General features: G+C 46.3%; 1 protein-coding gene and 1 pseudogene across 2 annotated transcripts in view; both read right to left on the bottom strand.

Annotated features, from left to right (window-relative positions):
• Positions 1-222: 222 nt before the first annotated feature.
• Positions 223-288, bottom strand: LOC144805970 (U4 spliceosomal RNA; annotated as a pseudogene).
• Positions 289-14,532: 14,244 nt separating this feature from the next.
• Positions 14,533-24,456, bottom strand: part of LOC144805966 (uncharacterized) — a 72,674-nt gene continuing 62,750 nt past the window's right edge. Inside the window, exons 2-3 of one of the 2 annotated variants that reach the window (XM_078672428.1) lie at positions 22,936-23,186; positions 14,533-17,994 (exon numbers count right to left, since the gene is read on the bottom strand). In XM_078672428.1, the coding sequence (XP_078528554.1) occupies positions 16,039-17,109 (1,071 nt within the window). In that variant the 5' untranslated portion in view covers positions 17,110-17,994; positions 22,936-23,186 and the 3' untranslated portion in view covers positions 14,533-16,038. The remainder of the gene's footprint in view (positions 17,995-22,935; positions 23,187-24,456) is intronic. The other variant, XM_078672427.1, reaches the window with a different exon arrangement.

Below are 24,456 nucleotides of genomic sequence, written 5' to 3'. Positions count from 1 at the left end.
GGCTGCAGCGAAATCGCCCTCCCCGCACGAATACCACTGGCAATCCATTTCGTTAAATGGCTCCCTGAACCCATCAGGTATAGCATCGTGTGTAATGGGTTGACAAGTGGTTCGTCGCCTGCCGGTGCCCAATTCCGTGTGATGTAGCTGCGCACCCCTCCGTGGAGTAAGAACATTCCCCCAGGCGTGTGGTGTGCTGTGCAAAAGTCATCGAATGTCATCATCAATAAGCAATAATCGCGCCTCGGTTAGACCTCATTGGCTATGATACTGCCACTGCGCAAAGCTATCGAATGTCATCATGTGTCCATCATTGAAAAAATCGCCCACTTGCGACACCCCGGCATCCGTCCATGTGGTGAGCGCCCGTGTAGACAAAATTCCCGTCCCCAATGGGATCCCCAGTAATGGTATTGTGGGAGCGTAGGAGGAGGTGGGGGACGTGTATCGCACAGCTCTCCTCCAGCAGGAGATGGCCATCTTGAGTAAGGGAGGAGCTTGCCCACAGATCGCTGCGTTGGGCAGCAACAGTGTGTGGACGGCACCCCTTCTCCTGTCTTCTTCAGACATGCCTATTTCGTGCAGGTTGCGTCCCGCTAGCCAATAGGCCAGCCACTGTAATTGGCACGCATAGTAATACGCCAGTAAGTCAGGAACTCCCATCCCTCCAGCCGCCGTGGGTAGCTGTAGCTTCGCCAAACTTATGCGGCGTCTGCCCCGTCCCCAGACCAGCTCCGTTAGTATGGTATTCAAGGTTCGAAATACCGCAGCTGGGACCATAAAGGGCAAGTTCGTAAAGTAGTAAAGGAGCCTCGGGAGGACTACCATCTTAGAGACGGCCACCCTGCCCGCCACTGACAATGGTAGTGCGGTCCAAAATTGTACCTGCGACCTCAGTGCTGCCACAGCCCGACCCAGATTGCCCTCAAGCATATTTGTCGCCCCTCTGTAAATCTGTATCCCCAGATAGCGGAAAGTAGTCTCCGCCATTTGGAAGCTGTGAGGTGGGAAAAACAAGGGATCACTTGCCTCCAGAGCAGCAAAACAGTATCCATGGGATTTAGACTCGCTGATCGTAAGGCCCGAGAGTGCACTAAAGTCTTCAAAAAGCTTGGGGATGGGATCCAGTCCCCCCTTTAAGTCCCTCAAGTAAAGGATGATGTCATCGGCGTATGCCGACACCACATGTGTTACACCTCCCCTCTTGATACCTCTGTGCCGTGCTTGAAGCCGGAGTTTACACAGGAGCGGTTCCAGTGCCATAATAAACAACAGCGGGGATAGTGGGCAACCTTGCCTCGTGCCCCTCGCTATAGCCAATTGAGGTGAGATACATCTGTTCGTGCGGACCCTAGCAGTGGGGCGGGTGTATAGTAATCGGATCACAGCAATGAAGTCAGCCGGGACCCCGAACCGTTCCAACGCCGCAAACATATAATCCCAACGAAGGGAATCAAATGCCTGCCGCAGGTCCAACGATATACAGCCCTCAGTTGTCACGGGTGAATGCTCGTGAAGCATGAGTTGGCTAAGCCTCCGCAGGTTCATCGCCGTGCTTCTGCCAGGCACGAAACCACATTGGTCCGGGTGGATCAGGCCCGGGACATATTGCGCCAGTCTTGTCGCCAACACCTTGCTCAGTACCTTGTGATCGGTGTTCAACAAGGACAACGGTCTATAGTTAGCTAAACGTAAACTGTCCCTACCCGGCTTAGGCAATGAAACAATCAGGGCCTGCAGCGTAGACTGCGGTAACCCACCCGCTTTCTTCGCTTCGTTGAACACCTCGTGTAGTCGCGGGGCCAGCAAATCTACATACGCCCCATAAAACTCAGCCGGGAGGCCATCGGTTCCCGGGGTCTTGTTCCTTGGGAGTGCTTTTATTGCCTGTCGTATTTCCGCGACCGATATAGGTCGTGCCAAGTCGTCACTCTGGGTCCTACCTAGGCGCGGCAGCTCGATTCCCGACATGAACTCTTCAAATGCCTCATCAGACATACTTCGATGTGGGCCGTACAACGACTCATAGTATTCACGAAAGGCAACGTTTACACCGAACTGTGTCGCCACCAGCCTCCCAGATTGATCCATAACCTCCAACACAGGAGTAGGGTCCGGGGCATCTCGCAATATCCGGGCCAATAGAGGTCCGGATTTGTCTACGTGTGCATGTTGTCTAAATGTATATTCCCTGTAATCCAGGACACGCAGTTCCTCCAACAGCTCGGCGTGTTGAATGTGTGCCTCCTGCAATGGCGTAAAAGGCAAGTTCGTGCCCGCAGCCTCCCTCTCCAGCATGGCCAGTCGGCCCTCCACATCACTAAGCTTCTCCATGACCATACGCCTCATACCTGTTCGTGTGTTCAATGCCTCCCCTCTTATATACACCTTGAAGGCATCCCACTCTATTTGGCGTGTACTAGCCGAGCCATCATTTATGTGTAAATGTTGTGCGATGTGTTCCGCCATGGTAGCTTCAAAAACGGTGTCCTCGAGCAGGTCCGGGGACATACGCCACGTCGGTATCGGCGTGGGTATCTTGCCCCATCTCAGCGTGACCTCGACTGGATTGTGGTCCGAGAAGGTCTTACCCATGTGTTCTGAGCCTACCATCTCCCCCAGTAATGTCATGTTGCAAAACATGTGGTCTATTCTCGTGTGTAGGCCATGGGGGGGGGGAAAAGAAGGTATACTCTCTGTCCGTCAAATGCATGCATCTCCAAATATCTGCTAGCCCCCAACCCGCCGCCGAGAAAGCGCTTCCACCTGTTGCCTGCTTTCAGTAGCCTGCAGTGGCGGGTGGGACCTGTCCAGCGATATGTCCAGGACTGCATTAAAGTCCCCTCCAATAATCCACACATTCTCCGACCAGTCAGCTATCACTCTGTTAAGCAAGGTCAAGAAACCCCCCTGTCCCACATTCGGTGCATACACACAGCCAAGCACAACAGGGGAGCCATCCAACAATCCCCTGACAAGCACATACCGGCCCTCAGGGTCTAACCTCTCCTCCATCACCTTGAAGGGGACTGAGTTCCTAATCCATATCGCCGCTCCCCGGGAGAACACAGAATAAGTAGTAGCAAATAGTTGCCCCTTCCCCTTCTTGAGCAGTTTAGCACCTTCATCCCTATTCAGATGTGTTTCCTGTAAGTATGCCACTGCAATACGTCTCCTATTCAGTTGCGCAAGCACCCTATACCTTTTATGGATTGAGCTCATACCTCTCACATTCCAGGTGCACATTTTGTATTTGCTAAGTGACCCCATGGCCGTTTGCGACAATTAGGTTCGGTGTATCCAACCATGTTACCAACTTCCCAGTAATTGCTGCCGTGTGTGCCCCAGTTACTAACAACCCCAAAACATCAAGGTCCCCATTCAAAGAACTATGAGGTCCAAACACTAGCACCCAACTGGGGTGACAAGCAAACAGTACCATTGCTGCGCCCTGGGGGTGTGGTCCCGTTCTCCCTCTCCTGGGCCTCGCCGGAGTCCTTACGGCGTGCCCCAGCGAGTGTCCGTACCCCCGGCCCCGGTTAGCCCGCCCAAGGTCTTTCATGCAGGCTATACATTACCAAGCGGTGTCTTCCGAAGTCCCGTTAAAGTTCATTCGCCTCTTGTGCAGTTATTTTCGGAAAAAGTTGCAGGCTGTCCGCAGAACCAGATACCTCCGTCCTGGCATCAGAGGCGCTATCTAGGACCACCGCGTCGCCCACGTTGTGTGCAGCCAGTGCGGCCTCCGTCAGCCGAGCCCTCTCCGGTGTCCCCCTCAGTCCCGTCAGGCCGTCTGGTCCGCTCGTTATCTCCACCTCCTCGTGTGCTGCACCCTCTTCAGGCCTCTCCTCCCTCCCGCGTGGCGGGTCGTCCCTCAGCTGTCCCTCCGCAAGAGGGTCTTGCGAGCTGGGCGGCGTCAGCGTCACCTCCATCCACTCCGCCGCCTCCTCAGCCGTGTCAAAGAAAAGTGATTTGTTGTTGTGAATTATTTTCAGGCGGGCTGGGAACAGTAAGGCATATTTCAGGTTCTTGTCCCGCAAGCGTCTCTTCACATGCAGGAACGTAGACCTGGCCCTTTGCACCGTGGGGGTGAAGTCTGGGTAAATCGAGATAGTCTTGTCCTCAAAGCGTATAGGCGCCTTCTCTCTTGCCACTCGCAGGACTATATCCCTATCCTTGTAGTTGAGCAGGCGAGCTATTAAAGGACGAGGTGCCGCACCCGGCCTTGGCGGTTTACCTGGTATCCCATGCGCCCTCTCCACGCTGTATAGGGGCGTAAGCACCTGTGGCCCTGCAAGGTTCCTCAACCAAGCCTCTACGAACTGCGTCGGGTTCCTCCCCTCACTCCGCTCCAGAATTCCTAGTATTCGCACATTGTTGCGGCGCGCCCGCCCTTCCGCATCGTCCATCCTCGCCCATATTAGTTTCAGCTGCTTCTCCATGTTTTCCATTTTCGTGGAATGCTCCGTCTGTTGCGGGATCAGATCGTCCAGGGCCAGTTTATGTTCCGTGACCCTCTCCGCCAGCTTGTTGTGATCAGCGCGTAGTAGGGACATGCCAGTCGCCATTTGGTCCATGCGCGTTTCCATCGCTTCCCTGGAAGCCCGTATCTCTGACAGGATAAGGTCCAGTTTGGCCTCCTGCGATGTCTGGCCCGTTGGAGGCACCATCTCTACATTAGACGAGGCCAGTGGATCTTCTGAGCCAGTAGACTGTTGCGTTAGATCAGCGCCCCTCTCAGGCATCTTGGCCCTGTTCCTGCCCATGTTTCTCAGCGACTGGATGGCGGCGTGTGCGCCCCCGGGGGGCAGCGTTCCAGCGGACAGCAGGTCGTGCCTCAGGCGTCCCACCTGCGCCGTTCCTGACTCTTCTACCGCCTGTGTTCCGTGTGCTGGCGGAGTGGTGTGGTATCGACAAGTCGCTCACGTGGCGCGCCTACGGTGGTATTAAGCCTATAACAATAGGCCTGGCCTGCGTCCCAGTGGTGGTTGGTCGCACCGCGCCCAGGCGAGAGTGGCACACAAGTACTGATCCCTTGTCCTGGCGCCGTCCGGGGCAAAATCGGCCGGCCACGCGCCTCCCCACCGGCACCTCAATGCACGTAATCGTGTGTGACCACTGCACTTCAATGGGGTCCACCCCTCACAAGCAGGAAAGCCAATGTCCCTTCGTCCGGCTCCCCGGGGGATCCCGTGGTGGCGTGTCCTCTCCTCCCACAGACCCTGCAGTGCTCCGCAGGTGCGATGAAAGCCTCCTCTACTCCACCAGTCCCAATGTATGTCAGCGGTTGCAGCCGCTCGGCCTCCGGTACCGCTAGTATCAACCAGGTGGTGGGGGGGTGTTCTCCCAGACGCTATGTCTCAAAGCCGGTCTCCAGGCAGTGAACAACACGGCCGCCTCTCCGCCCCTCACCTCCGCAAGAACCGGGCCCTCCTCCAACGTCGTAGTGTCTTATCCGCTATGGCAGACCTGCCCCTTATGTGCGTCTAGGAACGTCCTGTTCTGCTTGCCCCGACAGCTCCTCTAGTCCGCCATCATGGTTCACCGGCATTAGTGCGCACCCCCGCATCGGCCCGCAGTCCTCACCTCCTGAACCGCCGTGAGCCGTCGGGGGGCTGTGAAAAGAGCGGGTCCCAGAAGTCGTGGCCTCCGCTATGCTCCGATGCTCCTCCGCTCGCCGTTTCCGACTAGGCACTTCCCAATCTGTTGCACAGCAGTCAAGGCCGTCGCCTCCCCGTCTCCACCAGGCTCTGCCCGGCAGGGCGGCTCCGCGCTCTGCAAGTGTCTCTCCGGCTGATTGCGCAGGGAGTGCACTCCAAGTGTCCTGACAGGGTCCGGGGTAACAGCAGTGTCACCACCCCACCTCCGCCGCCGATGTCCCGACAGCTCCGCCTATCGTCCGCTCAGTGTTTCCGGCAGGTCGCTCACTCTGCGGCCCCACAGTTCACTCGAGGCCGCGGCTTCTGGGCTGGTAGCAGGCCTCTTCCGCCTCGGGTGCTTCGGCGCCTGGTAAGTTGTTGTGCCGGGTGCTGGACCCCGACCAGGCTGCCCACCGACACCTCCGTCTCATGCAGACCCGGGCGGGTCGTCGGGGCCATCAGGGTAGCAGGATATTAAGCTTGTATTACCGGGCAGAGGACGGAGCTAATTCAGCAAGCGTCGGCCATGCTCGGCTCTCGGCCACGCCCCTCCCATTGGGTGTAATTAACCACATTTCTAAATGTATTAGCATTATGCAGAAAGTGATAGCCATAGTGTTGGTAACAGAACAAGTCAGCGTAGTTTGCTGAATCTAAATATAAATCCTCAGCATGAAAGGTAGCATAATATTTCAAATCAGAAAAGAGAGATTCAATGGCTTGGACATCCCAATCATCAGATTGTATGTTTTGTTTCACAACATCTCCCATTGAAACACAAAGTACATTAGGAACATTAATCACCTCTGTGGGTCCATGAGTTTGAAATTTTACAGCATATCATACAATAACATCTAGCACGGGCTAGGCTGTGATGTTGACAAAAGTCTGGTCTCTTTTCATGATGTGTGATGAGGAGTGTGGGGCCAAAGTTCCATCAATGAATCAGATTTTTGATCGTTCAGTTATATAGTGTCCATTTACCAGACGAAAAAATACCATCACAAATCCAATCGACATGAACAAAAAAATGGAGATGAGAACCAACCAGATGTAAGTCCAAGGGGGAACCAAAACATTTCTTTTAAACCAAGTAACAAAAATAGAAAACTTCAATGGTACACTCGATGTTATAGAGTCAGAGTCAAAGGAAAAATGTGACTGGTCAGCTAGACTTGTTTACACATCAGGCAATGACACATCCGTGGGATATGTATACTCAGTAACTTCATGTGGATCGCCAGCTGGCGAATTTAATAATGGATTAGTGACTGTGGGCATCTCTATAGCAAGGTCAGGGATGTTGGTGTCAGCAGAGGCCAAAACAGAATTTCTCAGCAGTACTGGACAAGAGACAGCAGGAGTCATACTAAGAAGAATCGGCCGCTCGTTGTAGTTTGACATTGTCAATGGAGTCGTACCTGTTTCCCTTGCGACTCGGAAGTGGTGGTAAAATGACTGTTCTTGTGCCCTGCATGCCAAGCACTGGAATGGGTGCATGATACGAGCGGCTGAACTCCTTCTTGTTCTCCACCTTCTCACAGACCAGGTCACCGACTCGGGGTAGCCAGCTAACTACAAGAATCTACCGGAATCTGTAGAGCAGCTTCAGCTCCATATGTGGAGGGCAAGTGTTCCTTTGCAAGACTGTCTCGAGTCTCTTGTAGGTTCTGTAACACAGCAGAATGATTATCTAAGTCAAAGGGTACGGCTGTCGCCGCCATGTCTAGACCATCAAGGTCCAGGACAAACATTTTTATGCCAAAGAGCATTTCGTAAGGGGTCTGCCCACCCAGAGATCTTCTAGGAAGCTTATTTAGTGCACGTAGTACCTAAAACCCTAGCTGTCAAAGATTGCTTTAAGTCACGGTTCATTCACTCCACAACAGAATTGCCCTCAGGCTGGTATGGAGACAAAAATTTTACCTGCACCCCCAAAGACCCCATGGCTTTCTTGTACACCTTAGAGGTGAACGCTGGACCTGATCAGAATGGAAGGTGCCACATGCAAAAATTCCCACAAAGACATGCAAATCTGTGATGACAGTTCGAGCATCAGCACTCCTTTGTGGCCAAACGCAGAGAAAACGTGTGCATGAATCCACTGCAACTAAGATATATTTATACGCAGTATCAGCAGAAAAAGGTCAGCAGTGATCTAAATAAACACAACCAAGTGGTCTATTAGATATGTACAGCTGAGTTTGTGGCGGCCGTGCAGCAGTTGAAGGTTTAATCTGCTGACATACATAACAAGAAAGGACATATTCACAAGTTTATTTATACAATCCACGCCGCCAGTAACGCTGCTGTAAGATCGAGACATACGCTGAAACGTCGGCATGAACCGAGGCTATGCCTTAGTGAGCGACTGTTATCAAGGGTAGCCTGCGGTCCGAGTCGGAAATCAGCATGTCACCAACGTTGTTAATTCTCACATAGGGAACTTTATCAGGACTTAAATGATAAAAGTATTTAGAAGGGAAACCCTTAGGGTAATTATCACCGATCTCTGTAGCAGCTATAGCTGCCAAGATGTCATCATCATTCTTACTGTTGGACCTTGTAACTGCTGCTACTACATATGTTGCTACTGCGGTCTTCGCTGCTTCACCAGCAAGACTGTTGCCAACAGCGTGTACTCCTACATGCTGGTGACCAAGAGTATGAATTACATTTACGAGAGGCAGACGTTCTTTATTTCTGCGACTCAAAACCATAGTATCTTGTGTTTAATTGTGCCACCTTTGGAATCACGATAGTCATTCTGAGTCCAAAAGAATATATTTTTATTGAAGGACTGAACACAGTAATAAGAGTCACTCCCAATTAAAGTAGTCACACGAGGGTCAGCAAACTTCAATGCAAACACTAGAGCACAGTTTGAGAAAGGTGTGACAGGGCAAGCTTTGTTTTTTATAGTCTATTATGGAAAGATTCCAATCACACGATGGTTAATTTTTTGGTTTTAATAAAGGTGTTACTATATTCGTGATAGTACGTAGGAGAACAGCCAACACTTGTTTCACCCCTTACATGGCCATCCGGCCTGGGGCTTCCTCAGGGCTTTACGAATCAGGTTGAAGAAGTATATCTGGTCGTTCTTTTCTGTGGATAAATAGAGATTCCCTGATTTTGGTGTAATGCCGGTACGAGTCGTCTCGTGCGATTGGAATTTTTCCATAATAGACTATAAAAAACAAAGCTTGCCCTGACACACCTTTCTCAAACTTTGCTATAATAGGGGGTTAGGGGTTTCCCCATGCCGAGGGTAAGCTTGACAAAAAAGAGGGACCATTGCTCAATAAACGGCTAGTAAGGGACTCAGACCTTTTACCCCTCATTCTCACTAACCCAAGCACTAGAGCACGTAGCTCTGCCAACTGGGCGGTACAGTCACCTAATATCTGCGTGTGCACGACATCGGACTTGAATTCTCCATTCACCATGGTACCAGCCACGATTGGGCAGACCACTGAATAAGAATGCTTAGATCCTATCGCCGGTTGCGCCGAACCGTCAGTGTTATAGATACAATGCTAATTCTCAAGCGTGCGCATGAACAGAGGAGCTGTATGAACAAACTCATACTGTAAGAACTCCTGAGTTTGCAATGAGGGGTCAAAGATAAATGTGACATCCGGAGATGTCAACGAAGTTGCCCATTGTATCCGATTAGGATATAAAACTTTAGAATTTGGCACACTGGCTTTCATCACTGCTTCAAATGCAGTATAAGGTGTAACAACAAACATGTGTTTTCCTTGTGACTGCGCTCTCTCTTTTAGAATTGCCATATGTACAGCTGTCAAGACTTTCTCGACAGAAGAAAATCGCTTTTCAGCCGAAGTGTACAAGTGTGACTTGTAAGCGATAGGCACTGTGTCTCTTTCATTAAACGTCAAGTACATGAAACCCACGGCACCAGGCACAATTCTTATTACCAGGTTAGTGTGGTCATCATGAGTCAATAAGTACTTAGATTCAAGAAGATCTGTCTGCAAAAATTGCAGAATAGCTGAACGTTCAGGCAGCCAGCATGACTTGGTAAAAGTTGGTTGTATCAAAGCATAAAGAGGTTTGATACGCTGGGCATAATAGGGAATATAAGTACGCCCAAAATTCAAAAATCCCAGCAAGGATTGTAGTTTTTTCAGAGTTGTAGGAGACCATAAACATGCGCATTTCTCCAGGAAGTGAGGTGCAAGACCTCTACCTTCATTGTTGAGCCCAGGAACAACACTGTGAACTCCGCAATGTTTGACTTTGCAAAGATAAATTTATAACCGAAGTCCGCAAACATAACTATAATGCGGTCAAAGATGTGGCCATAATTCGTCGTCCATTAGATAAATATCATCAATGTACGAGTACGCATCAGGATCAATGCCATCTAAGAAAGAGACGACACGTGCAGCAAAGACACCTGGGCTGTTTTTATAGCCCATGGCCAATCTTTTAAATTGTTTTTGTTTGCCGCCACAAGTGAACGCTGTCCATTGACTACTAACGGAGGACAGGTTATGACTAAAAATGCCATTTGAAATATCTCGTGTGACCTTAAATCTTTTTCGCATCAGACTGTTAACGAGAGCTGAGCTGAACTGTGGGTGTTCTGTACCGCACATGTACGACAATGTGAATTTAAATGTCGATAATCCAAAACCAGAAAACACAAGAATATGTCTACACCCAATTAATTTCCAAAAACCTATTTCAGATCATAGGAGAAACAAAAACTTATTGAGTTTGACCCGGTATTTTTATTTATACCTGTCTATTTCGGAAAAAAAAGTCATTCTTCTTTTGAAAGTTTCGCAAAAAAGGAAAAAACTGAACATTCAATACATTTAAATTGCAACATCTAACTATTTACAAACAAAATATTTACCATACATTCCACAAAAAATTCACTATACAAACACAAACAATTGAAATTTTCAAAAAAGTTCATCTGAATTCATAAAGAATGAAGAGACAAAGTCAAAAGGAAGGAGCACGTCCTAAAATAAGGATGACTTTTACAACCAGCCAGAGCTAGTTCAAACGCTTAGTGATATTGATTGCTCCCTCAGATGTGCCGACATGTTTCTAGTCCGAGGTAAACACTTCCCAGACTGTCATCAGGGCTTTGTCACTTTTCTGTGTAAAATGCAGAAAAACAATAAAGTTTTAATTATCTAGCTTGAAGCCTCTATTCTTTCTGGTATTGCACTAAATGATCTAAAATATGTACCTGTGTGTCTCTGATGTCCTGGCCTCTCACGGTATCGTCAGGCTCAGGGAAAACCTTTTTATGAATCTTTGTATTCAAGGAAGTGGCTCAAGCTGTGAAACAGGACATTTTATGTTGACTGCCTGTGATAGAAGGAAAAAGTCAGAGTTTCTCCACTCATTTATGTACACGAAGCGGGGAGGAGGAAGAAGATACAATCTTACTCATTCCTACCTTTGTTTCAGGGTCAGAGTCTTAATAGCGGCAAATGGTTCGCCTGTGCTTCTGTTTTCAAAAGCAGGTTCTGAAATTGTAACAATATTGGACCCATAATCTTGTGTACCCACCAGTTTGCTATATAACGTACCTTTGTCAATGTGTGAGCAGGACGGGTGCTCTCTCTATTGCGCTTGACCGGTGGCCATCTTGGAAACGTCTGCACTTCAAACTCTTTTTTTATTAGGCTGGGGGTTATGGGACACGTAGTTTCTAGCAACTGAAGGGGCCGTTCCTAATACGTGTTTTGATGCAATTTGTAAATAAAGCGACATTTGTAGTCGGAATGAGTAAGACATCAGAGACCAACAGGTACATATTTTAGATAGTTTAGTGCAATACCAGAAAGAATAGAGGCTTCAAGCTAGATAATTAAAACTTTATTGTTTTTCTGCATTCTACACAGAAAAGTGACAAAGCCCTGATGACTATCTGGGAACTGGTTTCCTCGGACTAGAAACGCGTCAGCACATCTGAGGGAGCAATCAATATCACTAAGTGTTTGAACTAGCTCTAGCTGGTTGTAAAAGTCATCCTTATTTTAGGACGTGCTCCTTCCTTTTGACTTTGTCTCTTCATTCTATATGAATTCAGATTAACTTCATTGAAAATTTCAATTGTTTGTGTTTGTATAGTGAATTTTTTGTGGAATGTATGATAATTGTGTATATGAATTGTAAATATTTTGTTTGTAAATAGTTAGACGTTGGAATTTAAATGTGTTGAATGTACAGTTTTCTCCTTTTTTGCGAAACGTTCAAAAGAAGAATGATTTTTTTTTCAAAATAGACAGGTATAAATAAAAATACCGGGTCAGACTCAATACATTTGTGTTTCTCCTATGATCTGAAATAAGTTTTTGGAAATTAATTGGGTGTAGACATATTCTTGTGTTTTCTAGTTTATTATGATCCAGTCTACCCCATACTCTACATTGACCTAACTCCTTTGTTTCACAAAGATAATCCAAAACCAGGCAGTACGACCCATAAGGTTTGGTAACAGTGAAATGAGGATTATTTATGGGTGACACACATGTCTCAATCACACCTTGATATTCTAATTGTTCAAGGATTTCCGCAACGGGGGCTTTAGCCAATCGCCGCATGGGATAGCGGGGTGGTGGCTGTGGCATAAACCGCAATGGAATCTCGTGTCTGGGAGAAAGTTTATCCCACCGACTTGAGTATGGTACAACACAGGTGCAAGCACCAGAGCACACTCTTCTGCAAAGTTCTGCGGACTGCTTCTTGGGCACGGTGTGCGGAAAGCTGGGGAGGGTGACCTCCTCCCCTCTTGGAGCGGCAAAAATGAAAAGCAGGGCCCAGTCTGACTCAACTAACCTAACAGAATGTCATATGTAGAGGTCAGATGTTCCCAAAAAATCCCTTTTATTACACGTTGGATGTCACCTTCTATTAAAAGAACTATATCATATAGTCTGTCAGGGGGAGCCACCCTACTGTCAGCAGTTTCCATTGTGATAAAAGTGTCAGTTGCTGTCGTCTTCAGATATGGACCCAGTGCTTGCCGCACTATTGTAACCTCCGCTGCGCTGTCGAGCAGCGTTAATGCCCATGTCAGGATCCAAACCTGTGTTCTCACTATCCGTGGCATACCTTACGGTTAACGCAGCAACTTTCTTTTTCTGAAAATGAGGGCGTTAACGTGGCAAGTCTTCCTGCTTGCCTTTACCATCAGACGGGCGGGGCTGCTCACGTCCTTGTGGGGCACCTTGACCCCTGCCGTGTTCTCCTCCACCAGCTTGTGCGCGATGTTTCCTGTGAAGAACAAGGAGAACGTTGCTGAGGACCCCTGTTTCTATTGCTGCTTCCCCTGATTTTATTCTTCCAATTCTGTTTTGGAAAATTTGGATGATCCTCTTTAGTAGACTTTGCTATCTGAGTCTGCGGTTGAGTTGCGGTTTTAGCAAAAGGCTTAACACCCAAACTATTGCGGCCAATGGTCCTATAAGCCTCCGCAATAATTCAAGGTAACGCTCGGGTTTGTCAACGTCTTGGACATGGCGCAAAGCATTCGACACCTGAAAGTTAACCGCATCTCCCTTTACATTACAAAAGATGAGATCAGCAACTGCGTCAAACACTCCAACGAGCCTCATTCTCAGCTCGACAGCCGCCTCCGCACTGTGCTCATCCGGAACATGCTTGATCACAGAGGGCAAGACATTTATAGACGGCGTGCAGAAACACTTCGCATATTCTGCTGCAAATACTTTACCCCAAATCTCACAATCTATTACCTCTGGCAATAGGTCTTTCTGCAAACTAATTGAGAGAATCCTGTGTTTTTCCACAGGAGTGGTATTAGGAAACTTCTTCCAGTGGGTCAAATTTCTCAGCAAGCCAATAAGGCATATCGTACTTAGTTTGAGGGTGCTTGCCCATTACCAAATTAACCGTACTAACCATGACTGGACCAATCTACATCCCGGCCGGTCCAACTTGTTCCGCTGCAAGAAACATATTGAACTAAAGCCCTATGTACCCCAACAAAAGAGGTATAAAGTTGACACAAGTCATCAATCGGGGCATTGAGATAACGTGGATATGGTGTGAACCCGGCTAAGACTGGCCAAGTGGCCCCAGGAATTGACAAGGGACCTAACCGAACCGGAGTTACTGTGTGGGGCAGGGTGCCATTAAACCAAACACGATGCTGCCATGCCGAAATTGGAATCTCTTGTGTCCTATATGGAGTATAGTTCACAGGAATCGCAGTGTGAGTGTATGTATGAAACGTATCCTCATCCACATTTATTGCAGGAAACGTGACCCAATAGTAGAAAAGCTCAAAGGGGAACGCCGAATCAGCACTCACCACAAATATTACAGACATATCATCGTCTGGTACTCCAAACTGCGTCTAATGACGCCGGAGCGCTGCCCAACTATGCTGAGCTATGTCAATATCACCCATGAGGACATAGAGAAGAAAAACTATTTATATAAATTGCAGTACAACAAAGGTTAGTAATTCAAAATGTGTACCTTTTCATAAATCTTATGCTTGAATTAACCTATAACACATTCGTATAGGTAGGTTAATCCGTCACGCCTGTTAACCGGAAAAGGTGTTGAGGGTATTGGGGACAGATACGAGCACTAATCAAGACTTTGGGTGCCATGTTACGGGAATTCAGCTCATGCACAGAACTATGCGCAGGAAACCAGGACTTCAGTGTATTGTGGTGTACCAAAAATGCACCTCAGTGCCCAGAACCCCTATCCGACTAGCAACAGTGTCTCATTCATTCTCCGTACTAAAGTGAAGCTACCAATGAACAAGCGACTTTGGGACCTCTCAGGAATAGTGGGAATCAAGAACACTCTTTTGTTTTTATTCTCATAAATGTCCACAACGTGAGCAATCAGAGACACTGTATAGTTTAAAATGTTTATTTCAACTACGTGCTCTAAGATGCAGTATCTTTGCTAACATAAGTAAAAAGATGTATAAAATCAATACAATCAACATTGTTACAATTCCATAAAATACAAAGGGAGAAATCATATTATAATGGTCTATAGCGCCTTGTGTACCACCCTCCCCTTGATAGGAGCTAGGTATTATAATAATAGAAGATCTCTAGGTTAAAACCGGGAAACCCATACCTCCAAAGTCAGGTGAAGTGAATCACATCCCAGATCAGCACAGCTCTTTGTCGATTGAAAGGTTTTTTCCAAGTGCTAGACTCATGCATGCAGTGCAATATTAAAAGCACCTGAGTTTCAGAAATGAGCAGCTGTGTTTGTGTTGTGTCTAGAGCGTGGGCCGATCAACCTGCATCAACAGCATACATTGTTATTTTAACCTTGAACACTTTGTGTAGACTTGAGGTCGCAGTGTGAGTCTAGAGATATGAAAAACAGACCGTTCTCATGTGAAGGAAAAGCAAGCAGTTTGTCTTTATAAAAACAGAGATGTTGTGTCATGTGCAAAAGCAGCAAAATGGCATTTTCACAACTAACTCACTTATGCTAATATAGCAATATGTGCAGGCAGAATCATATTCATCCCTACACTTTCATAGGTGGCATGAACCGGAACACTTGGATGTTTTTCTTTGTAACTCTTCATTGCCAAATAAAAATTACCAGTGTTTCTTTTCTTTTATTCCTCATTGTGCTAGTCTCCCAGTGGATTTCCTGTTATATCACGTTGTTTTTTCTATGTGTACCGAAGTGAACAATCACTGGGAACAGACACTTTCAATATTCTACAAATCTTTGGTTTTCTTCATTTCTTCTAGTCGAGTCTTCATTCATCTGGTATTTGAATAACTAACATAATTATATACTTGTTCCTGTAATTCCTTCATCTCACAATAACTGCACTGTTCTGCCCCTGTCTATGTCCTCAGATGAGTCAATATTATTGTTAATGTTCTTAAGTTCTTTTTGAATTCACTGCATCTCTGGGATTATTTCTAAGTGAGTTAAATGAAGGTGTGTTTACGCTGAGGCTATGTAGGATCAGAAATTGACAAAAGCTCGTCACACTTTTAGAGCAATTGTAAGGTTTACCCCAGGTGTGTTTGCAATTGACAAAATCACTTCTGACATTCATTGCAATGCTCTTTTTTACTCTGTGTATGTTAGTTGATGTATCCGTAGGTTTAATAACTGACAGAAGATATTCACACATTCGCTGCACCTGAATGGATTTTTCTCTGTGAGCATTAACTGATGAATCCTTAGTGCGGAAGATTCACTAAAGGTACTTCTACACTCACTACAGTCGTACGGTATTTACAGAGTGAGTGCAAGCTGATGTCTACATAGGCTTGACAATTGACTACATTTGTTCACACATTTATTGCACTTGAAGGCTTTTCTTCTGCGTGTGTTCGCTGATGCCTGTTTAGGATTGATAATGGACTTCAGCTTTTCAAGCATTCATGGCATTTAAACGATTTGTTTCCCCTTTGTGAGCTTGCTGATGATTTCTTAATGCTGAAGAGTAAGTAAAACTACTTCCACATTCACTGCAATTGTATGGTTTTTCCCCTGTGTGTGTTCGCTGATGTCTCCGGAGGCTTGTTAACTGACTGAAGCTCTTTACGCATTCACTGCAATGGTATGGTTTTTCCCCTGTGTGTGTTCGCTGATGTGTTTGGAGATGTGCTAACCGACTGAAGCTCTGCACACATTCACTGCAATGGTATGGTTTTTCCCCTACGTGTATTCTCTGATGTGTTTGGAGGTGTGATAACTGACTGAAGCTCTTCACACATTCATTGCAATGGTATGGTTTTTCCCCCGTGTGTGTTTGCTGATGTCTTCGGAGGTCTGTTAACCGACTGAAGCTCTTCACACATTCAGTGCAATGGTATGGTTTTTCCCCTGTGTGTATTCTCTGATGTCTGTGGAGGTCTGTATTTCGACTGAAGCTCTTCACACATTCACTGCAATGGTATGGTTTTTCCCCTGTGTGTGTTCGCTGATGTTTGCGGAGGTTTGACAATTGACTGAAGCTCTTTACACATTCCCTGCAATGAAATGGTTTTTCCCCTGTGTGTGTTCGCTGATGTGTTTGGAGTTCTGCTAACGTACTGAAACTCTTCACACATTCACTGCAATGGTATGGTTTTTCCCCTGTGTGTATTCTCTGATGTCTGCGGAGGTTTGACAATTTACTGAAGCTCTTTACACATTCCTTGCAATGGTATGGTTTTTCCGCTGTGTGTGTTCGCTGATGTGTTTGGAGTTCTGCTAACGTACTGAAACTCTTCACACATTCACTGCAATGGTATGGTTTTTCCCCTGTGTGTATTCTCTGATGTCTGTGGAGGTTTGCAATTTGACTGAAGCTCTGAACACATTCAGTGCAATGGTATGATTTTTCCCCTGTTTGTATTCGCTGATGCTCTTTTAGGGTTTCTAATTGGCTAAAGTTCTTGACATATTCAATGCAATTGCACGATTTGTCTCCTGACCGTGTTTCCTGAAGGGTCAGCATAGTTAATAAACCACTTGCGTTATTTTCACATTCCCTGTATGTGTGTGATATTTTGGACACTTGATTTCCGATTTAACAATAAAATACAAGACTCACTAAATACCTGCCACATTCATAATATAAGTAAGGCTTCCTTGTTGTTGATTGCATTTTTAGATTGGATAATGGCTTCGCATGCTTGCGGGTAATGCTTAATCTTCCTTCCGGTAGGTGCAAATTGGTACAATACTCTGTACTTCAGAGAGCAGAACCACTCGTTCCTTTTCCCTTCAGTTGTTTGGCTCCACTTTGTTGTGCTTTTCCCTGGTGCCTGTGGTTTGACTAGAGAGAGTTTGCAATACACCTAGAGCACTGAATGGTGGTCTGTTGCCAGTTTAGATAGCGAAGCACTGTTCTAGCCACATCAGGATGATGAAGCGACTAGTAATGTGTACAGCTACTCCAAAGAGTGTCCTGGGGCCAAGCACAGGTCAGAAAAGAAAGTAAATGAGTTTGTTTCAAACATGGAAAAAAGCCAAGTTTTCAACCTTTTATTAAGAGGGAGTTTGTTCCAAGCTATGGATCCCAAATAGACACGAGACCTTCCTCCAACTCTCATACCGGCCTCATGATCAAAGCTGGTGTTAGACGCTTGGTTATACTGCAGGTGGTTTGTCTGTTTTGCTACCTTAATTTTTTTTAGGTCATTTCTTCGTCTTGGGGTGTCGAGGTGCAGATCTCAGAGTCGTACACTCACTGAATTGCCTTTGACTGCGTCTTCCAGGATCTGTCCTCTGCCTCTGATTGCACTGAAGTTTTTGGAGCATCTTATTTTTGATAATTTTTGCAGGTTTGATGTGTTATCTTCATTATTCATAATCAATCCGTGCATTTAAGGCTTATTTTCTGTTGGATGTAAAGAAATGCAATATTACTAAATGCAAATGTAATAGAATGTGAATACACAATATTTAACCAGCTGTAGAAGACATCTCTTCTCTACCATATTTGAAATTTAGTAAGGAACATTTTACCATACATAGATATTTCATTAAACTGCGGTTGAACATGTCACATCTTATTTACTTTTGAAAAGGCAGTAATTTACCATTATTCACTGAGCAATTTACTAAAGAAAGGGCCGCCACAGAGCACTCGTGCTACAGGTAGAGTTTTAGGTAGATACACATGGACAAGATTTCATTTAAACAGAACAGATAGTGGAAAAAGAGAGGAATCAGGAAGTGCTGCCGTTAATTCAGTTTCAGAAAGTATCTACCAAAGGTAGCTCTTCAGGAAGTGTATAACAAAGGTAACTCTTCAGGAAGTATTTAACCAAGGTAACTCTTCAGGAAGTATTTAACCAAGGTAACTCTTCAGGAAGTGTGCAACAAAGGTAATTCTTCAGGAAGTGTATAACAAAGGTAACTCTTTAGGAAGCGTATAACAAAGGTAACTCTACAGGAAGTATACATGACAAAGGTAACTCTTTAGGAAGTATATATGACAAAGGTAACTCCAGACACCTTCTTCCACGATGCTTTCATGTTCAAACTGGATCAGCTCAAATGCCAACTCCCGCCTTTACCTTGCAGCTCATTAAGGGCCTTACTACGAGTGTGACGGCCCTCATGATCGCCGTACACGCGGTGGCGGTCCATCTGCTACCATCCTGGTGGTCTGACCGCCGTATTATGAGTGTGGTGGTAGGACCGCCATGAGACCGCCACCCCGCCAGGATCAAGGATCCCGCTGTGGAGGCAGTCTGCAAACACCCTGAATATGTTGGCAGTGCTGATGCCGACATCGCAGAGCATATTACAGTCTGCATATCCACCGCCCACCATGAAAAGGATAAAGGACATGCAGGTAAGGGGGCACTAACAGGGACCTGGCCGATTCTGCTCCTGGGGTTGCATGCGTGGGGCACATGTTGTGCCACCCTATGGAATTGCACCCTTGTTCCTGCACAGTGTGGCATGCATGACATGGTGCGGGAACGTGCTGCAGGCACTCTTAAGGTGGTGGTATGCTGTTTAGACTCTCAAATGAGCCTAATACAGCCACCGCGAGACCGCTGCTGCACCGCCCACCCACCCTGGATTAGGTCATAATCCGGCGGCGGGCTCTCAATGGGCTTGGCAGTCTGCCTGGTACCTCCGCTGTGGTAGTCCCATTGGAAGACCACCACACTCGTAATAAGGCCCTAAGTCACCTTCAACACATTTTACAGCCCTCCTGGCTCAAGCATTTCTAGATCATTCTAACCTGGAAGACTGGAGCATTATCCTGAGTTGAGGTGGATTTTCTATCAGCATAACATATATCCATCTCCCTTGAACTATTGACTGATTCTGCCCTGAAAGACAACTTAAAAAGTAAGTCTTTAGTTCTTCCTAAAGTAGGTAAAGTTAAGATCCTGTTGTATTTCAATCAGCAGCTCCTTCCAGGGTTTTCTATAAAACAGAATTAGGGGCTGATTGCAAAGACCCGTCTTTATATTGCGCACACAGATATGGCAAACAAACATTAAATCATGTAATTTATTATTCAACAATATCAGTCATTTATTCATTATAGAGAATCCATCACAACCAATTTTTAACTGAAATATCAAGCATCCAACAGATGTGTGCATATAAATAATTGCTTTTGTTTTTCAACATTTACAAGATATTTGACTTATTGTGGTCTGTCTGAAGGCCATGATGCTACTTTGAAACTCAACAGGGCTTTGGTAGAGCGAAAGGGGATGTCGATTGTTCACAGGTGAAGTCACATTCCTCCATTCCCATCTTTCTTTTATCCAGGTATACCTCATTCCATGTCCTTCAGCTCCCCTACTCCCCTCGGTCTGTGTACTCACTCTTCAGGGTTCATTTTTAGCTGAGGCAGGAGACACACTTGAAGCGAGCACACAGCAGATGCAGATAATGGCCTGATAGCAAAGACGCCATGGGTGGCAGTACGGAGCTCACAAGCTTCATTTCAGAAGCTCACCTGGGAGGTACTAACTGAGGAGGTGCCCAGGAAGGGGCCTATGAGCTATAAACAGAGGAAGTAAAGAGGTAGGTGCTTCAGTGCCTCTGGCACTATATCTGCTTCTAGGCCCTCTTCCTATAATGCTGGCTCCTGCTCCTTCTACAACACTTGCTGCAGACATGGGGCCTGATTCTTAGTTTATCGGACAGGTTATTGCTTCAAACATGACAGATCCCGTCTGCTTTATTACAATTGCCACATGATATAATGCACTTTTAATAGGGTGGACGGGACACCTACCACATTTATGACAGAATAAACCATCCGCCTAAATAGAAATCGGGCCCTTGGCGGACATTGTGTCTAGTGTCTTCTCAGTGTTGGAAAGCATCCATTTTATTAATGGCACAGTATTATCTCACCACTGCTGTGGCTTGCAGTCATAAGGCCATTATGAATGGTCTAAGATGTGTGCCAGAATGCCTGTGAATAGTTTAGCAAGAATGTTTAGGAGGGAGATGGGTCTGTATGATGAGCAGGACTAGGGTGTTTCCAGGGCCTGTGAATAACCATCATTACTGTTTCTATCTTGGTGTCAGTGAGCTTGACTGTGTCCCCAGATGAGTTGTTTGCAGCTTATCTTATTTATGCACAAAGAGTTGTAGTTTTTAGGGCTAAGCAACTCTTTCAACAATGTTTGAAAACAAAACTAGTCAGGTGATCGCTGCCAGGTGTACATGTTTTGCATGTGTAGAATCACACACTAGTAAATGTAGCGCACGCATGCTTCGCCTCGTCAGTTTGTGAATGACCGCTAACTTGTGAATAAGTGAAAATTCACAGACCCCAATCTGACTCTTTCTGACACTTAGAGTTTCACTTCAACAAAATGCGGAGTAACTCTCCTTCCAGGGTATTAAGAGAAATGGATCACCCTCTAATCGTGGTGGCGAGTAGCGCTATACGGTTCATAGCACCATTTATCCGGGCACAACTGGGAAAATGGCATGTGATGACAATGTGGCATGACCTTCCCACTACACGTACTTTTACACTTTTTTTGGGCTGTCTGTGCCCAGTTTATCAAGGCTCAGGGTTTAGTTTCAAGTCAAGAGATAGTGCAGGATTAGACTAATTATAATGTCATACATTCCAACAAATGCCTTTACCACGCAAGTCTTTACTGCGTAACACCTTTACCACACAAGTCTTTACCATGCATATGCCTTGACCACACAAGTCTTTACCATGCATATGCCTTGACCACGCAAGTCTTTACCATGCATATGCCTTAACCACGCATAATGATTTATAACAATGGCCCTGCCATACACCACCTCAAAATGACTTTATCCAAAGGACGATCAGCCGTACTCTCACTCCGTGTGCCACAAAGACGACAAACCATTGTCCAAGCGCTCACTACTGTTTTATTAATTCTATAAAGCAGCAAAACCCAACACAGGATGCCAATGCGTTTCGTCTCACGCCTTCAACCGAGCAACCCAGTGTACCACAACCACATCACCATATCTAATTAAGTTGGCCAAACTTTATGATAAGGCCTAGAACACAAGCAAAGGTAATGCGCTGGGCAGCTTCCCGTACTTAGCTGTGTTCACATTCAGTCCTGTAAAGCACTGCCATGCTCCCCGATGGAACTTCCCGCCACTGACGGGCTGATAATCATTCCCAACTCTAAAGCAGATGTATTTCACAAATAGAACAATATCCAACGAGCCTTCACTCTTTCATACAGCATCTCTCTCGCAAATAAAATTTGTTCTCCAGCAAGGCTAGGTTACAGCTGTAGCCAGTGTGTCAGGGGCTCTACTCCAAGAAAGAAATTCCCTCTTTGACCCATGTTAAACTGTGAAATACAGCAATAATTAGGAGTTCAGTGGGCCCTGGTGCCACTGCACCTGCTGCACAAATGGAAGCTACGCCTCTAGTTTGAAAGTAGGAATGGAGGAAAAACAATCCGTGTTTGGGATAAATGTGATTGTGAATACATAGAAAATTGCGGGTGTGGTAATGTCATTTAATATGTTTTTTAATTTGTAAGGCAGGCTTGGGGTATACCTAATTAAAGGAGGCTTTCTATCTTCTACGGCAGAAAAGGGTGTACCTACACAGAAATACACATACAAAGGTTTGCACAGGTCCAAAAACACACACACAAAATATGAACACCCTGATAAGAGTGGGCGTAGTTGGCGGAGTACCACTACACCGAATTCTGTGGAATTGATCAAAAACTCAGTGAATTCTGCTCCGCAACTCCATTCCGTCTCACCACAATTAGGAAAACAGAATCCTCACATACCCTTGGGAAAATGACAAGTAACATTATCACATGCTAAAATGCATATAATCATCTCACAAAAGTGAAAATGAAGATACAGCAAGCAGTGCGAGAAGTGATGATTTTGGGGTCCTTCCTAACCTAGGGAGAGGACCAAGCAGAATCCTTGAACACAAACAGCACACGATGCTGACATGATTTGGTGGTGGTCCCATCCTCCTAGGACCACCCCAAGCCTAGGGAAAATACAAGGCCCTGCAAAGCATTATGGGACGAAATTTTAGAGTGCAGTGAATAGTATAGTATAAAATATCAAAGCTCTCCTCAGGGGGAGAGGCTCTCCGGCTCAGCTGATAGCTAATACAAAAATATTCACTAAACTCTAGAATCTTGCCCCATAATGCCCCGCTTTCAGCAAGCAAGAGCATTTTTTTCTGTTCTCGCTTGCTAGAAGTGGAACACAGTTTGCTGTGGGTTGGCCGGAGCGGTATAGCTCCCGCCAAGCCACAACAAACAGCTCAATCAATCAATCAAGGACATTTATAGAGCGCACTACTCACCCAGAGGGTCTCAAGGCGCTGGGGGGGGGGGGGGGTGCTGCTACTGCTCGAACAGCCAGGTCTTGAGCTTCTTCCTGAAGGAGAGGTGGTCCTGGGTCAGGCGGAGGTGGGTCGGAAGGGAGTTCCAGGTCTTGGCGGCCAGGTAGGAGAAGGACCTTCCTCCTGTTGTCGCTCTTCGGATGCGGGGGACGGCGGCGAGGGCGTGGTTGGTCGATCGGAGGTGGCGTTTGGGAGCGTAGAAGTTGAGGCGGCTGTTGAGGTGTGGTAAATAAATAAATTACCGGTACTATTTTTCTATGCATTAAATGAAAAGGATAGCTCAATAAATGAGAGGCAGAGTCCGTGGTATCTCAGTCATACGGGCTTTAATTAAGTGGCTCGAGCCAATGGACATCGGGTTCCATCACCTACTAAGGTTCAGGAAGGGACATTCTCAACATTTCATTAACATCATACAATATATATAGTAGAACTGTACAGTTGCGTTGCATACAGTAGGCGTAACAAGTGAAAAAGAGGAAGATAAGAACATATGGGCGTGAAAGAAGGCGCGCACAGGGCGTGCACGGAGGTGTGTGATGTAGACGTCACAGAAGTGTCATAGGTGGGTGGACACATGGAGGGGGTTTCATGGGCAGCTGGAACCTTTAACCTACTGGTGCGCGTAAAACGAGTCATGACGTGTAACTGGGGAGAGCTGGGGGGCGCTGACTCCTAGCACTAGTAGAGGAGACTGAAGTCTGGGATGTCAGAACGACCTGTACCTATAGCGTATCTGATATCTTGTGTTTAGAGTACATGTTGCTTGATTCTAAAAGTCATCAGGGCAAAGGCTGCTTGTCACTAAAGGCTAGTGCATGCATATATTTCTTCATGTATTGCATGGACTATGGATCTTCTATGGATACAAATACAGTAAATCACTTGCATGGAGACAGAAAGACTAGACTGTAGACGGATAGGTTTATGCTGTTCGTTAGCTAGGAATGTGAAGCCGGGGAGCTGAACAGATAACTGTAGGCATAACATATTCTTGGCAGGCAGGCCAGGCCTAGCCGGGCACCGCGTTGCTTGGCAGGAAGTAAGGGAAGGGTCAGGGATGCGGGCGGGGCTGCTTCTCTCGGAGTGGTTCAGGAGGCTTGAGGCCTGGATCTCGTGTCCGGGCCCTGTGGAGCCTTAGGAACGGGTGCATCTCGATGATTTAACGTGCACAATGTAAAGACGTTGGCAACATAGGCCTAAAAGCCTAATTCACGTTGCTTTCACGGAGGACTGGATAACTGACATACTAACGTAAAGTAAGTAAGTAAAGTAGTGCCAGTCCAAGAAACTCCTAAACCACTACATGATAAAGATAAAGATAAGTCTAGAAAACGGGATGTGCGCAGAAATATACATTTACCCCCAAAAGCCGCACCATATGTTGTGGTCCTTACAGGAGTCCCCCAATTAAATGAAAATTCTAATGAAAATAATGGCGGACTTGTAAATAAAACCATCCATTGGTTGAATGATAATTAC

Source organism: Lissotriton helveticus, assembly GCF_964261635.1.
Source record: "Lissotriton helveticus chromosome 1_1 unlocalized genomic scaffold, aLisHel1.1 SUPER_1_unloc_36, whole genome shotgun sequence".
NCBI lineage: Eukaryota > Metazoa > Chordata > Amphibia > Caudata > Salamandridae > Lissotriton > Lissotriton helveticus.
Note: the sequence above shows the minus strand (reverse complement) of the source record. Positions and strands in the feature narration are given on the sequence as shown.